The sequence below is a fragment of the Gasterosteus aculeatus genome, chromosome 5 (assembly GCF_964276395.1).
Source record: "Gasterosteus aculeatus chromosome 5, fGasAcu3.hap1.1, whole genome shotgun sequence".
Classification (NCBI taxonomy): Eukaryota; Metazoa; Chordata; class Actinopteri; order Perciformes; family Gasterosteidae; genus Gasterosteus; species Gasterosteus aculeatus.
This window is the reverse complement of record NC_135692.1, coordinates 2,885,238-2,901,104: the sequence shown is the minus strand read 5'-3', so window position 1 is coordinate 2,901,104 and position 15,867 is coordinate 2,885,238. Positions and strand designations below refer to the sequence as shown.

General features: G+C 46.6%; 1 protein-coding gene across 1 annotated transcript in view; it reads left to right on the top strand.

Moving 5' to 3' along the window:
* The window catches only part of myo15b (myosin XVB), a 41,864-nt gene extending 26,703 nt beyond the window's left edge, over nucleotides 1–15,161 (top strand). The window contains 36 exon segments of the mRNA XM_078103219.1: nucleotides 130–312; nucleotides 408–517; nucleotides 2,148–2,215; nucleotides 2,411–2,480; nucleotides 2,613–2,645; nucleotides 2,767–2,805; nucleotides 2,923–2,985; nucleotides 3,215–3,318; nucleotides 3,478–3,723; nucleotides 4,024–4,084; nucleotides 4,381–4,488; nucleotides 4,642–4,825; nucleotides 5,019–5,109; nucleotides 5,205–5,430; nucleotides 5,526–5,632; nucleotides 5,976–6,035; nucleotides 6,135–6,210; nucleotides 6,302–6,420; nucleotides 6,906–7,021; nucleotides 8,193–8,334; nucleotides 8,462–8,573; nucleotides 8,669–8,930; nucleotides 9,019–9,082; nucleotides 9,403–9,475; nucleotides 9,566–9,642; nucleotides 9,728–9,804; nucleotides 10,575–10,705; nucleotides 10,807–10,901; nucleotides 10,982–11,059; nucleotides 11,834–11,930; nucleotides 13,129–13,277; nucleotides 13,373–13,503; nucleotides 13,831–13,964; nucleotides 14,227–14,360; nucleotides 14,637–14,774; nucleotides 14,869–15,161. Coding sequence (XP_077959345.1) covers nucleotides 130–312; nucleotides 408–517; nucleotides 2,148–2,215; nucleotides 2,411–2,480; nucleotides 2,613–2,645; nucleotides 2,767–2,805; nucleotides 2,923–2,985; nucleotides 3,215–3,318; nucleotides 3,478–3,723; nucleotides 4,024–4,084; nucleotides 4,381–4,488; nucleotides 4,642–4,825; nucleotides 5,019–5,109; nucleotides 5,205–5,430; nucleotides 5,526–5,632; nucleotides 5,976–6,035; nucleotides 6,135–6,210; nucleotides 6,302–6,420; nucleotides 6,906–7,021; nucleotides 8,193–8,334; nucleotides 8,462–8,573; nucleotides 8,669–8,930; nucleotides 9,019–9,082; nucleotides 9,403–9,475; nucleotides 9,566–9,642; nucleotides 9,728–9,804; nucleotides 10,575–10,705; nucleotides 10,807–10,901; nucleotides 10,982–11,059; nucleotides 11,834–11,930; nucleotides 13,129–13,277; nucleotides 13,373–13,503; nucleotides 13,831–13,964; nucleotides 14,227–14,360; nucleotides 14,637–14,774; nucleotides 14,869–15,021 — 4,111 coding nt within the window. The 3' untranslated portion in view covers nucleotides 15,022–15,161.
* The last annotated feature ends 706 nt before the right edge of the window (nucleotides 15,162–15,867 follow it).

The window sequence follows — 15,867 nt, the reverse complement described above, 5'->3', positions numbered from 1 at the left end:
GGTAAGTTTCAAGATGATATGTATTAGCTATGATGTTTACCCTTTTATGTCTCGACAAATGTTTCTTTACCGTCGTACATACTACATGTGGTAGTTTTCACCCCTCACCTATGCATTGGTGTGTCATAGAGGGGTGTCGGAGGCAGGGCAGGGCTGGTCGGTGTCGCTTCTAACTGATGAAGGCTGGTCAGATCTGGCTGGTTCGGACTTTGTCATGGATCTTCTAGCTGGAGCTGAATCTGAAGTGCTGCCACCTCCTGGGACTCCCTCCTCTACAAACTCTGACTACCTGTTCAGTAGGCAGGAAGACAGGTAGAGCGCTGAACCACTCACCAATGTCTTTGAGGCTAAGTCTGTGCCTTGCTTTAAAGAGTTCGCTAACTCCATGTGCGTCTCTTTCCTCTCAGGATGCCAGCTACAGATATGGACGAGTTCATTCCACCCGCCCCACCCATGCAAGCTCCTGGGCTGCCTCCTTTTGAGGAAACCCGCTGGGGAAGAGATTATCCACAGGAAGGTAGGTGGGAAATATAAAAGTCGCATGCTTATGGTTAAGGTTTTTGTTTTGGTCCTGATGTGATCTCAGCCTCCTGCCAGAGGGAAGGGTCTCAAGCAGGCTGTGTTCAGGGTGAGAGGGGTCGGCCACAATCTTTCTTGCCCGCCCCCCAGGGTCCTGGTCCGTTTAAGTAGTGAAGGGATGGCAAGTTGCGGCCACGCACCCTATCAACAGAGCAAATGATACTCTGCAGTATGCCCATGTCCTTGGCAGTGGCTGCGGAGTACCAGATAGCAATGGAGGAGGAGGGGATGAACGCAATGATCACAGTGCAGAAGTACACATCATTGTCTTTGGCAGGTTGGACTTCTGCAGTTGTTGTAAGAGGTACATCCTCTGTTAAGTCTTCTTGGGGATGGAGCTGATGTTCAGCTCCGACTTGAGGCCCTGAGTGATGATGGAACCGAGGAAGCAAAAGGACTCCCCTGCTGCGAGTAGGGAGTCATATAGGCTGATAAGCAGTATTGTTCTTGTTCTCGACTCTGTTTAGAACATCCAAGAGCTTCTGGGACTTGTCGAACTGGTGACAAGAGGTGCACTCATAGTGTATAAGGAGAAGAGCAGAGGTGTTCCGATATAGTTGATCGAAGCATACACTGAACACTACAGGCCCAGTTGCTCTCTTGGCATCTCTCGGGTGTTTTCGTCAATTGCAAATGATTAATTAGACCTTTGTCCCAATCTGCTTCTGCACACACCCTCTGATAAGCCGAACTCACGCTTAATTATTCTACTGCTGTTTTCTCAGTCAGTCAGTTACTCTGGATTTACTTTCTCTCTATTGTGTTCGAACTGAGTGTTCTCACACTGGCTGGCCTGTGGAGGTCATGTAACTGAGACAGTTTGAACTCGGGCACAAATGCAATCAAGTGACTTTGGCATGTTTCAACAAGGCTTGATTACCAGTGAGGTATAAAACTGCTCGTCAGAGGGCATAGACCCTCAGAGCAACCCAAAAGCACACATGCTTACACCATGTCTAGTTAGTGGGGATTTGATTCATTCCTAATTTGTTTGGCAGACTACATCACTACACTTGGTAACAAGGTTGTTAAGTGGGTCTCGCGTTAGTATCTGATCTTGAAAACAAGTCTTGTTAAAGAAACCTTGTTCCAGACCTAATGTTCACCAATTCAAACGGGTCTTAAACCTCTAGGTGAGGAAGACACCACTGTACAGGTTGTTGTAAATTGAGTAACAGAAGTAACTAATGAATTGGCCTAATTCTCTAATTAACAAAAAAACTGTAATAAGTATTTGCCATTTGGGGCAATGAGACAATCTGTAAACACAACCTTTACATGGTGTCACCTAGGACAGGACTGGGACAAAAAAACAGCTGGGGCCTGAGGTCCACCAACATTGGTAGGACACAAACCACCAGGACCCCATCCGTCCAATTTTCCCAAACCCGTACAAAGCTGAGCATTAAGGCCCGTGCACAGGTGGACCAGTGTACTCACTGACACTTGATCTACTCCTAAGTGATCAGAGGAAGATGTATGTATAAAAGAATGTATAAAGTACACTGTTATTATCAACATTAATGGAATTAATTATGATCTCATCTTTGTTCTCCAACTCATTGCAGGTCGCGGTCGACAGATGGATGCCTACGTTGATGACTTGTTTGACCCAGTACTGGACCAGGGACCTCCGGTTAGTAATGTCATCAGCTTTATCTTATTTTGCAAATTGTACCGTACTGTATTTGTCTGTCTCCAGAGGATGTTTTCATGGTGTATTGAGTGATTTTGTTCGTCCTTTGTGGATTGTGTGTCTGTGATGTAGCTTATTACTGTGTGAAGTCACTGAGTTGTCTTTTTTGCTGTGTGTGTCTTTTTGTGTGCGTAGGACATGGAAAGAGTAGCCATGCTAAACCGCAGGATGAGGGGAGGAGGAGGGATACCAATGTATGGCACTGGTATGCAAAGTGGATCTCTGTTCCCTCAATAAATTTCACACCATCTGGATTAAAATCACAATGTACAGTTAAGAAGCGAGTCCATCTGTCTCTGTCAAATTAAATTATTATCTTTATTTATTTTTTCTTCAGGTATGCCCATGGCAATGCCAGGCTATGCTATGGGTAAGTGAGAAGATTCATTTGTGATACGCCGGCTTTGACCCCTTTCCACCTCAAGTGTCAAAATAAAAGTGTTTGTCTCTCTGTTTTATACATTTTACATCCTTATGATGCCTCTGTTCAGGACAAACGGTTAACCCTTCAATGCCCGGCTATGCTATGGGTAAGTTAGAATGTTCATTTGTAATACCCCGACCGTGACCCCTTTCCATATCAAGTCTCAAAATAATGGTGTCTTTTTTTTCTACTTTATAAATTTACATCCTTTTGATTTGTTCAGGAGCAGCGGTTAACCCTTCAATGCCCGGCTATGGTATGGCTCCCATGATGCAAACCATGCCAGGTAATCCTCTTTGGACTTAATTCAATAAACAAAGGGTAGGCGCCCCTTGGAGCAGCTATAAGACATGGGGTGCTGGGGCTAGCTGGTTAGCATGCTGAATTCAGTAGATATCTCTGCAACACACTATATAGACACCTTTGGCACCCCCTGACAGCCCGTTGATAATGTTAGTTTATGTTTTTTTATGTTTGAAACAAAAATGCCATTTGTTGTGTGTATGCGTGCACAGGTATGATGATGCCTCAGACTCCCATGCCTGCGCCGCCTGTCGCCGACCCCTTGCGGATGGCAGCATCGCAGCAGGCCCTCATCAACCAGCAGGCCTTACTCATGGTGAGGACGGGCACACAGCATGCTGTCCTTCAAGCATGATTATTCCTTTTTTCTTCATTGTTTATTTGCCCCTCCACCCACATCCACCTTTCCTTACTCACTCTCACACCAACCATTCCAACCCTGTGCTCACATGTCCTCTCTCCTGCTGCTCTGCAGGCCCAGCAGATGACGATGCAGGCGATGAATCTGTCCCAGCAGCAGACCCAGGAGCAGCAGAGGAAGCAGAAGAAGCAGGAGGTGAAGCAGCATTGGGGGGAGGAGAAGCAGCGGAGGCATAAGTCTGAGCGACGGTCCGTGAATCGCTCGCCCTCCCCACTATCTGCATCTCCCTCGCCCCCACCTGCCCGGACCAAAGCGCCAGCGGCTAAACGCACCAGCAGCTACAAGCCGCCTAAGCCAGAGGTAATTGTCAATATAGAGTGTTGAGTGTGCTATTGACAAGGTTTTATTTGATAAAAATGTCCATGTCACTTTACCCCCAAATTGTTTTTCGAAGGCCTGCTGTGAATGAATGGGTGTAAATAGGGGTGTGACATGCAATGTAAATGTGCTAAGAGGGGCATGTCAATGGTGACACAGGGAGCTCGCGGAAAGCTACGCAACATTGCGACCTTTTCTTTAATTCCCTCAAATGTGAACAGACTGATATCACCGGCTCTTTTTCTTCCTCATACGGTGACCTTATTATTATTTCCTCCTCAGCCAGAAACAGAAGAGGACTTGCAGTCTTTCAGAGACAAGAAGAAATACTTCCAGGAGATTGGTCAGTGGATCCGAAAAGGAACAATCAATAGACATTTCTTTTTTAAACAAAACAATTCACATGCACTCAAACCCTGCTGGTTCGTTCACTTCTGACTTTGCAATATCTCGAATAGAACATCAATGCACAGAGGTTTAGAATAGAATCTTGCTTGATTGTGTTGAAGACAACCATGTAATCGATCAAAGATGTTAAAACGTGAACCCAATATAAATCACTGTGCTTATGGTATAATGAGTTTAAGCCATGCGTTTTGTTATTATTCACCATCTCGCTGCACTACTGTCCCCCCCAAGGTGTATCCAAAGCCCCACGTTCTCGTCCAGCCCCCTCCAGCCCACAGCAGGAACGCTCCCCTCCATCGCCACCTAAGTCGCCCCCCCAAACAGCAACTAAGCCCCCGGGTGAGAAGATGAAACAGCTTCCATGGCCTAGAAATATTTAGAAAATATTTCTTCACTTCCCGAGAGCTGTACTTGTGTAGTTTGTAGATCTCAATTCAGTGGCCTGAGAGGAAAAGGAGCAGCTTGCTATGTACTTTCTGTCTCTCATGACAGTGAAGAGTCTCCACACCCCTCCTGCCAGAGTTGAAGAACCCCTACCAGCAGCACTGACAACCCCCACCAGCAGCACGTCTACTCCCACTAAGAACACGCCGGAACCAACCTCCAAGATCCGGGAAATCATCAAAATGTACAACAGCCGCCCCCAACAAGAAGCCAAACCCTTTGAGCCTGTGAGGTTAGTTTCAACGCTGCGCCTGCATGAGGTCCACACACAATCTGCTGGCTCCTGCTCGGACCAGGCGGCCACCAACTGTCCTACCGAGTAAAGCCGACACCGTGAAAGTGTCTTTTATTCTCTTTAGTGACCATCAGGGGGCGACTCCTCCGAAAAGAATAACTCAATGTACTGTTCTTCATCCTTTTCACAGACCTGCTCCGCGGCATTTCATAAAGAAGAATGACCCCAAAGAGGAAGCTCTGGCCAAACTCAAAAACATGTCACCAGCGCAACAACAAAAGGTCAGCTTAGCTTTTCTCTTCTACCTCTGAGTATCTCCGCCCGGAATCATACGGTATGCTACGTCCTCACACCTTCCACCTCTAAATGCTCGCAGAAACAGTGGGTGCCTCCGCCAGTCGAGCGCAAGTCTTCTCCTCCCTCCACCAAGGGACCCCGCGTCCTCTCCAGCAACATGAAGCAGAAACAGCGCTCCCTGGGGGACCTGTTCGGCTCGCAGCGCTCCCAGCAACCTCCGCCCGCCGCCCCGCCTCCTCCCCCGTCCCCGCCGCCCGTCTTTCAGGGCATCCCTGACCCACCGCCCATGGCGGCCCCGTCTCTCGGTGAGTGTGGCCCCTGTGTGTACAACCCAATGTAAGTGAATGTCAGGGGAGTGAATGTCTGTCACTGACCCCCATCTGCTGTGTATTAACTGCAGACGTGATGCAGGATGAGGATGGTATTCCCTCTCAGCTCCACCGCTTCTCTGCTGGGGTTTACTTCTCTTACTCAAAAATGTCAGGAAAACTGTTCCTCCGAAAAGAAGTAAGACACAAGTACACAACTCCCAACATTCCCTGTTATATTCACAATAGACCCAATTACTTTGCAATGTTTCAGGTGTCCCTCATAGTGATGAAACCACAGATAATTACAGCTACACAGTTTATATTTAGCAGCTTAAAGAAGGGAAAATCTTAGACTTGTATTCCTCAGGTGGTCCCGACACCAAAAAAGGCTTATTTTGCTGTCACCACATACTGTGTGTCATCAACACAACCCTTGATACGTACTTCACAACATGGTTCTGGATGACCCAAAACACACCGATTGACACATCTCACTACACAGCGGTGGGAATCTGTAAATGTTCTTTGTTTGTGTGCAGGTGTTTTACCCCAAAGAGATGTTCGACCGGCCCTACATCCTCAATCTGTTGTGTGAACAGGTTAGTATATTTACATGTACACGGATACACTAGATTCATATTTATTTAGTTGACATACAATTTGATACAATCCCAATCCTGATGTGTGATTTGTTTCAGATTATGAGGGACACCTACTCTGACAGCTGTGTGAGGATCAGCAAAGAGGAGAGGAGGAAGATGAAGGACCTGCTGGGTGAGTGTTGGACAGATCCTCATTCATCCGTTGATTCTCCATCGGTTTGCTGACTAATAGCCAGTTTTCTTATTTCCCATTGGAACTCTAGCAAATTTCAGCGTGGGAATGACTATAAGCACTATCCAGAATGAGGTCATGAAGAAGAGGATCGTCATTGCTGCTCGAGACAACTGGGAGAACTACTTCATCCGTCTGTTCCCTGTGAAGGTGATCATGAAAAAGAGATAACGTGGAGTCTGAAGCATCATCGAGCCGCTTTGTGCTTTGACAATGCAAGCGACATGTGAGGATTGGATGGAGTACGCAGGGGGACATAGAAGTTGAGTAGATGACGCCAAACAATTGATGGTAGAGGAAGGGAGCGTTTTTCCAGAGTTGATGAGGATTATCAGCAAGTTAGTTTCATCTGTGTGCAGCATCGCAGCTAAAAGCAGCTTCACCCCAGTTGGTTCTAAATGGAAGTTCTACCAGTGGACCGGCTTCTTGAGGGATACACTGGGTTTATGTTACCTTGTTTTTGACCAAGATGGTTGAGCGTAACATGTCTATTTAACGGCATGTGCAATTATTATTATTAGACTACATATTTACTGAGGTAATAAATTGCTAGACAAGTAGAGTCTTGTTTCAAGCATTAGCAGTTGCTAGACAGCTGCCTGTTGACCACTGTCCTCTCTTTGTGTCTGTTGAAGTCGTTCAGTGGGGACAGTGAGCTTTTAGGCGTGTCCCATCGGGGCATTCGTCTCCTGAAGATGGTCGGAGCGTCAGGCATCAACCCCAAACACCTGCGACTGCTCACATACTACAGGTAAAAGTGCAACCCGCCGGTTTCATCTGTGTTTCACTTCAGGAATCAGGAAACATTTATTGCCAAAATATGTCAAACATACAAGGAATTTGTCTTGGCGGTTGGTGCGTGACAGTAGACAGTGTAACAATAGACAACAAGATAGCAGTGCACAAGTAATAAAATAAAATGAAATGCTAATGCAATGGGTTAGTAGAATAAGGCTATGGGTTAGTATAAAACAAGAGAATGAGGTTAAAAATATTTAAAAGTTTAAAAATATTAAGCATAAAGTGCACCATTGAACAAGTAACAAAGTGACAAGTGACGACAAAGTGAGAAATGACAGTTAAAGTGACATGTGCAGTGTGAAGGGGAGTGACCGGTGGAGTGTTATAGTCAGTCAGTGGGGGACCGGCTCAGAGCGGAGGACACGCTGCAGCCTGCCCTTGTCCTTGGCTGTGGCTGCAGCGTACCAGACGGTGATGGAGGAGCAGAGGATGGACTCCATGATGGCCGTGTAGAAGTGGACCATCATCGTCTTTGGCAGGTTGAGTTTCTTCAGCTGCCTCAGGAAGAACAACCTCTGCTGAGCCTTCTTGGTGATGGAGCTGATGTTCAGCTCCCACTTGAGGTCCTGGGTGATGATGGAGCCCAGGAAATGGAAGGAATCCACAATAGTGACGGGGGAGTCACACAGGGTGATGGGGGAGGGTGGGGCTCTGTTCCTCCTGAAATCCACAACCATCTCCACTGTCTTTAGAGCGTTGAGCTCCAGGTTGTTCTGGCTGCACCACGACACCAGATGGTCAGACTCCCACCTGTAGGCGGACTCGTCCCCACCAGAGATTAAGTCCAATGAGGGTGGTGTCATCCGCAAACTTCAGGAGCTAGACGGACTGGTGACTGGAGGCCCGTCTTAAATCAGATTAAAAGACCTCTGACTAGCGAGCTCTTCAGTTACTTGAACATTTTCACTGTGGTCAACAGCGGTTTGCTCTCGTGCTTAATGCACTCAAAGGGAGGCACGTAACAACGGGTCAATCTAACAGCACCGTTTATTACAGATATATTCAAACATTAACATAATGTCTTTAAAAGCTTCATTTGAAAAGATCACCAGAAGCTTACACAGAAGCTTACACAGATCTGACGTCATCACATTTAGCGCATGTTTCCTGCATGTTGATAGTTTTTCAGAGTTGCTGTCAGTTGACCTCCAGGGTGCAGACAAAGTGAAACTGGAGCTGACGAGAGAAACGTTGGTGATGCAGTCATCCAGAGCCCCTCAGATCACTGCCATGATCAGGCTCTTCCTCCAGGAGCTCCTCAGGGTACTTGTTTAGTGTTATTAGCCTTTAGACTCCTTGAGTCTAAAATCATCACCATTCGTATTATCTTTCAGCTTTGCATCCTTTGGCCGTGTGACCCACATATCAAACTCACATTCTCGCCCTCTAGGACTCGGGCCATGTCGTTGCCCTGACAAGTTATGTGACGGATGACAAAAGTCTGCTTAGCTTTAGCAAGGGTGACGTCATCAAACTGCTGCCAATGGAAGGGCTCCAGACAGGTGAGATGCCAGCAGGCTTTAGGTTTCAGATATGCTCATTGTTTAATGCGTATCTCCCTCTCATCCATGAATATCTTGTTCTGTGTTCCCACTAGGCTGGCGTTTCGGCACCATGGGGGGGCGCTCTGGTCTTTTCCCCTGTGACCTCACTCAGCCCTCGGCGGCCCCAGACTACCACAGTCTTCACCTGGCCCGAAGAGATGTCCGGAGGAAAAGCACAAGGGGCGCCAGGCCTGCAGGCGGGCGCGTGGGCAGCGTGGATTCAGAACTGCTCGGTCAAGAGGCGTCCGTCTCGATCCAGGGCTCGCAGCCGGAGAACTCCTCGGGCATGGCGGAGTTTGCCATGAAGTATTTCCGGTATGATGACTCGTTGACTGCGTTTGTTTGGGTTCACGATGTGTGTGTGTGGCTCATTTTTTGCTGTTATTATTTGTTCATTGTTCAGAGTGGGGAATACAGGCCTGCCAGAAAGTGGAAGGAATTTTGCAGAGGCCGTGCAACACACAGAAGTAAGTAATCCTAACATCTGTTGTGGTTGTTACTTGCGCGTACTACAGTTATTGTACATGGACACATCTGCGTCCTCACACAACAGTCCTACTGTTTATACAAGCTGTCAAAAATCCTGGTTATCACGGGTGAAGGAAATAATGCCCTTCAACCACAGCATGGGACGTTAGACCTGCTCATACCACAATAACTGCACTGCTTTTCGTTATGTTATTCACTGGATTCTGTCTTTACCTGACTTACATTTGACCCTTAGCCAGTAATGAATTATGCGTGACTGCGTCCATCACCACTGACTGCGTTGGTTCCGTCCATCCAGGTTCCCATACGCGAGTCCCTCATTCTCTACAACGATCCTGAAATCAACAGCTTGTCTGTCGGGTGCTTCTTCAGTGAGTCCGTCTACACGAAGCATGCAGATGCACACTGAGACCACCTCTGTTCATCCCCCCACTCCTTCTCCCGTCCCTCTGTCCCTCCAGACGTGATGCAGTTCATGGGTGACATGCCAATGACGAGGAATAACACCCAGACAGACTGCTTGAGCCACATTTTACTGGTCAGTGCTCGTTCAAGCGCCGTGATTTCTGTAGTTTCCATGTGACTCTTTGGGATTTAAGGAAGAATTGATCTCATCTGTTCAGTTGGGGAAGGAAAAGGAGCTTCTGAGAGATGAGATTTACTGCCAGATCATCAAGCAAACCACCAACAACCCGACTAAGTGAGTATTTTTGACATTCTCAAAGCATACTTTTATATTAGGCGCTATTACGCTCTTCATTTACGGTTTGACAGCTTCTGGTTCACAATAAAAGGTACAACCACGTGTATATTTGTGGCACCTTGTTTTACAGCATTTTACAGTTAACTTGGTTAACATTGTAAATGCTAAATGGACCATATCTCTTTTCTGGCATTCCGACCACTGGAAGCTCTACATGTCATTCACCCATTCATGCACTGCTGACAGGAGGCCACACACATCCACACACACACACACACACACTGCCACCTGCCCATCAGAAACATTCATACCTTCACACACTGCTGCTACAGCTACAGGAGCAGTTTGGGGTCAAGCGTCTTCCTGAATACACACCGACATGCAGATTAACAGAGCGCAGAATCAAACCGCCGATCGTTTTAGCGAAGGACAATTGTGTTTTCCTCCCAAACATGAGTTTTTAATTCTTAATCTCCAGTTTCGAGGCTTCATGAATAGAGCATGATGCTCATTCGGCAACTGATTGTCCATTTATAGACCATAAAGCAGGGAATTCTTTGGGGCGGGGCTTCCGTGTGATTGACAGGTTGTGGCTTGATTGTTGGGTCATTATGTGTCTTTGTTGTCTGTCTTGGAACTTTAAAAATAGAGCATAAAAAGAAGTAACCGGCCACTTCATCCAGAATTATTTCCCTGCAGTTAATTAGCATTTAAGGTTTGATTGGAATGCTGAGATTGTTTGTTTGTCCTTTGTGGCGTCTTCACAGGTCCATCTGCACCCTCGGCTGGCGGCTCTTCAACCTCATTACCGGCTTCTTCCCCTGCTCCGACACTCTGCAGCCGTTTGTCTCGCACCACCTACGCGACATCTCTCAGGACTACGAGCACCCGTACCAAGGTGGGAGAACCGCACACCACAGGGCCTACGCTCCACACAAAGCCCCCGTAGAGTTAACACAAGTACGTCCGCTCTCTTTCAATGCGCACGCGTGTCCTCAGAGCTGGCGAGCGTGTGCCAGGATAACCTGCAGCGGTCTCTCAGCTTCGGGGGACGCCGCAACGTCCCCTCCAGCGTGGAGATGGAGGCCATTCTGGCGAGTTGACCCACACACTCACACAGGCGTCTTCCAGCTGTCGCGCGTTTTGTTTCTAAGTGTGTCTTGGCTTATTGCAGGCTGGCAAAACGTCTCGACGGATTCCCGTTCAGCTCCCAGGAGGAGTGGATTTCCCCATCAGGATACGCAGCTTCAGCGTAAGACATCAAGCCCATTCTCCCAGGCTGGAATGGATGGACTGCCTTGTTGCATATCCGCAGCCCGGGATGCATTTATTATGATGCCCTGCAGCACATCTTCCATAATCTCGTCCCTTTGACCTTCTAGAGAGGATATCGGAAATTATGATTATAGAATCCAAATACTGCTCCTCAACTTGAATACTATCTCGTACTACCCCTTCTGCTTTAGGTTAAATCCTTCTTTAAGGTCCTCTAACCAAGATGTCCCCATAGACATCCTTGATAACATGCATGAATTTTGCATGTTCTACATGTTTTTGAGAGAAATCCATAGCCCAAGATGGGGCCCGTTCATTTTTTACATTACATCACATTACAGGTCAGTTAGCTGACGCTTTTATCCAAAGCGACTTACATTACCCGTGGCGGTTTCACATTTTGCCCGGGGAGCAATCAGGGGTTGGGTGTCTTGCTCAGGGACACTTCGGCTTGAGACATGGGGCAGCCGGGAGCTCAATGCTGTAGCTCCAAATTCCAAATGCTATGTTATATGTCTCCCTATTTGAAAGGGCCAATCCTCCACTACCTCGAGGCAAATAATTCTTTTATGCTACTTTTTGTCATTTCAAGAAATCAAACAATGACACGCCTGTGTTTTATAAAGTTATCTGTAAAATGCTGCCGTTCATTTCCTTATGTCTAGTCTCTTTTGGTTCTAACTCATGTGCGTGAGTGTGAATAGCTTCAGTGTGATGATTGATTTGAACACACTTTGGTTCTTTCTTCCAGATGGCAGTGGAAGTGCTCACAGAGTTCTGTAAAGAGATGAGCATCACAAACCCCACAGAAATCAGAGAGTTCTCCATCCTCGCCAACGAGAATCAGGGTAAATCCGACTTGTGCCGTTTCTTGAGATCCAGAATAGAAAGCACAGTTTCTATTTCCCAGCTTGTTGTGTACAAGAGGTTTGCTTTACAGGTACGAGCAGTGCCCCTTTTTCTGCTCTGACAAAAGTACAACTCTGAAGCTTCTAGAAATAAATAATAATAAAAATAATGTTTTTTTAACTCTCATATGATTTAAAGGGACAGGCCACCCAAATGACATGTATTTTATGTATTGAGATGTTCCGATACCTTTTTGGTCCTCACCGATACCACTATACCGGAATATATAAATACCAGATGATATCATTTATTAAATGTTACATGTTTAATATCATGAGGTCTAACCCTTTGGGAAATATGAGCAAATACAGACAGAACCTTCAAAATTGTTTAAGTATTTAGTTTGACAGAATACTTGAAAATTATTTCCATATTTCTATTTTTATTTTTTTGCTTTGGCTTTTCCACACCGCCGTTTCTTGTCTTTCCCCGCTGACATGAATGACTGAATGACGTAAGGAGCGAGCCGTCTGCATATGTCCCCTTGTGATGTCCGTACGGTCAGGCAGGACGCACGCCACCACCTGTTGCTTTTCTTCCTGTTTGGCGTGAACGAACTGACTCACACACTCGAGACCTGATTTCAGCGTTTAGGCTGCAGGGGAGGATCAACCATCTCATGTTTGAGCTACGAATCTTTTTCTGAAACATTTTAATAAAGAAAAAACCAATCACTGACCGCAGTGGGACAACACAGGTGATGACAGGTTAGAGGTGCATTACAAAATATTTCTGAACTGTCATTTAACAATTTTGGAACTTGAACTTAACTTTCTTTCCAATATTGTAATTTTATTTTTTTGTGTCTTATCCTTTCTCTTGCACACACAAGGTTACACGCTTTCTATTGGTCGTACCGTGACCGGTTTATGGCGAGAAATTTAGATTGTAGTCCCAATTTACTACATGTTACTACACAATAACATGTATTATATAAATAGCAGAGGGGACCTGATCCCCCCCCCCCCCCCCTTGAAATAAATAAGGCTAAATGCTTTTCATCCTGTCAGTATTAAATCCACCCCTCCAGCACCATGGATAGCGCCGGTCGGCCCAGGCGTCCATGACACGTCAGATGCGAGTCCAAATGATACAAAGCGTCCGATTGACGGGTCAGCGTGCTTCTCCTCCTGTCAGGCGAGATGTTGCGTCCCCTCCAAGCCGAGGAGTATCTATTTGACTTCCTGCTGGACGACGGCTCCGTCTTCTTCTCCCTGAGACGACTGATGTGGAGGAGCCCGCTGTCCTACAACAGTGACCTCTACGTGGAGTTCCACTACCAGCAGGTGACCGCAGCAGTCCACCACCTGCAGGAGAAGTGGTAGTAGCCTGGTTCAGGGTCCAGCTCATTGCTTTCCACGCGGCCTCTGTGTTCGTGCAGCTCCTGGTCGACTACCTCAGCGGGCGGCTGATGGTTGCTCCCGCTGCGAGGGGCCCCTCGTCGGTCCAGCAGATAGCAGAGCTGTCAGCCCTGCAGCATCTGGCCCGAGGACTGAGGGACCAGCCCTCGCTGTGAGTCACGGCTATCCAAAGGCATCTATCCATCCAGGCGGCAGCCTCCGCTTCTGCCGAGTGAAGCCAACGCAGAATTGTCTCCTCTGGTTGTAAAAACCAGTTAGATTGTCCTGAGGTTTTTAAGATAATGACTCCACTCCTTAATTAATCCATTGTTCAACTTGAGTTTATTGTTTGTTTATTAAGTCCATCTCACGTTTTACAGCCATGTGTATTAGTCGGTATTGAAGCTTTTTTGTTTCGCGTATGACAAATCCCCTTGTTCCACACAAGGGGATTTGTTGATGTTGTTTGAAAGTCTTGTAACTGCTGCTTGTCTATCAGGCCAGAGATGAAGGAGTACCTGCCGCCACAGGATGGACTCAGCAGCAACGCTGAAGAGATCCACTCCTTCTGCCTGGGGCAGATAGCCGCCATGCACTCGCTCAGCCCTCAAGACGCCAAAATACAATTCATTGGTGGGTAGCTTCCCCTCCATTTTACTTTATTTAAAAGAGACCCCGTACAGTTCAAACATGAATGTCACTTCTTCTATCTCCCTCCTCCCGGTTCTTTGTCTTTGCTTGTCCCCCTATTCTTCTCTCTTCCCACCTTAATTCATCTTTTCTCTATTCTACTTTATTGATCTCTTCTTCTTCGCGTCTCTTTTCTTTTCTGTTACTCTTGAGTTCTCCCTGTTCTTCCTCTTCTTCCTTGATGAATGAAGCCTCCGTCTTTCAGAGATGCTGTGCACCATGCCTCAGTTTGGCTCCAACTCCTTCCTGGCCCAGAAGGTCAGTCAGCGTGGCTGTCCCTCCCCGTGCATGGTCACCATCGGCCAGGAGGGAGTGCTGTTCCTCCACCCCAAAACACAGGTACTTCCAGCAGCCGTGGCAGTGAATTAGAACAGTTATGGTTGTATCAGGGTCAAAGGTGTATATCTGATCCGATCCAGTTTTGGGCTATTGTTCCAGTCTCTGCTGAATCCTGCTTCCAAAAAAGCCCTTTGGTTCCCTTTTCAGGGATTTCAGTTTTTCTTTTCTTAGTCGGAGATACCCGGTGTTTTCATGTTGGGGCTCCGATGTCTGCTGATTGAAGTGAGCACGAAACCAACGGAGGCCGTCTAACAGAAGCTTGTTTCTTCTCTGCAGGAGAGAGCGTTTCTGATTCCTCTGGCTGATGTGCGGTCCATGCGCACAGTCCGCCCCAAGAAACAAGGCAAAGCGCCCTCTGTGGAAATCCATTACAGCCAGGGCCGAGCCAAAAAAGTCACCGTTCATCTCAAACAGGTACGACGTCGGGCTGCGGCGGCACTAAACAAACTAAATGCCTTTCATCAAACATGTCACCTGTTAGTGATCATGGTGCTGGTCTCTCTTGCAGGCGAAGGAGTTTTGCCACATCCTCGCTCTGATGATGGAATAGCTGGTCTGACCGTCTGTCAGCAGCTCCATTTCACACCTCTGGTTGACGCACAAACACACACACACACACTCACAATATTGGGAATTGTTGTTAATCAGTGACTTTCAGTGACCGTTTTTTGTTAGTTTCGTTTTTTCCCGTGTAACTTGATGGGCAGAGTGTCATTTACTGGATCAAAGCTTTTGATGAAATCATCGAGGAGACGCGGCTCTGATCGGGTCAGCAGGGATTTGAGTCAATCACCAACTGTTGTATGAATCAACCCAATGCCTTAAAAATGATTATTTTTGTGAGTTGAAATCCAATGATGGAATTTTTTTTTAAACTAAGCATTCGTTGATCATTATTGGAAGTTTATGTTGTGACAATGTAATGTAAAGCAAGTGCAGCATTAAAGAAAAGTGTTGATTCAATCTATATATTTTGTTTTATTTTGTATTAAATATATTTTCTCTCAAGGAGGCTTCCAAAAGAATAAATCATTTCCCGTGAGACCTTTTCAGGGCAGGTGGCTTATGAGCTTCTCTGACTTGAACGTCGTTCTGGCCTCAGACTCAACATTCCTCCGCTATTAACACTTTAAGCAGTTTAACGGGCTGCAAGCCGTTTCAGCCTTTGTGCAGAATTTTTTAGCATTTCGTCTGATGGGGATCAAACACCTGCAACCAACCAAGAGCCACTTTTTAAGAGGTTCCCCGTTTTATTTAAATCAGAACTTTTACCTGTTGGTCCGCACAACTTCATGTTCCCTCTGGTTTCAGGTTCCCACGACGTCTGGGCCAAAGCAACAGAGCCTCCTGAATAAAGTACACTAACATAATGATGATTACAAAAGGTCATTTGATGTATGAAATAAAAACAACCCTTTGTGATGCTATTGAATCCTTCCTGTCTCAAGACTCTTCATTCGCATGTTGTAGTTTAGAGACCTTTTTGTACTTGTCATGCCTTGACTAT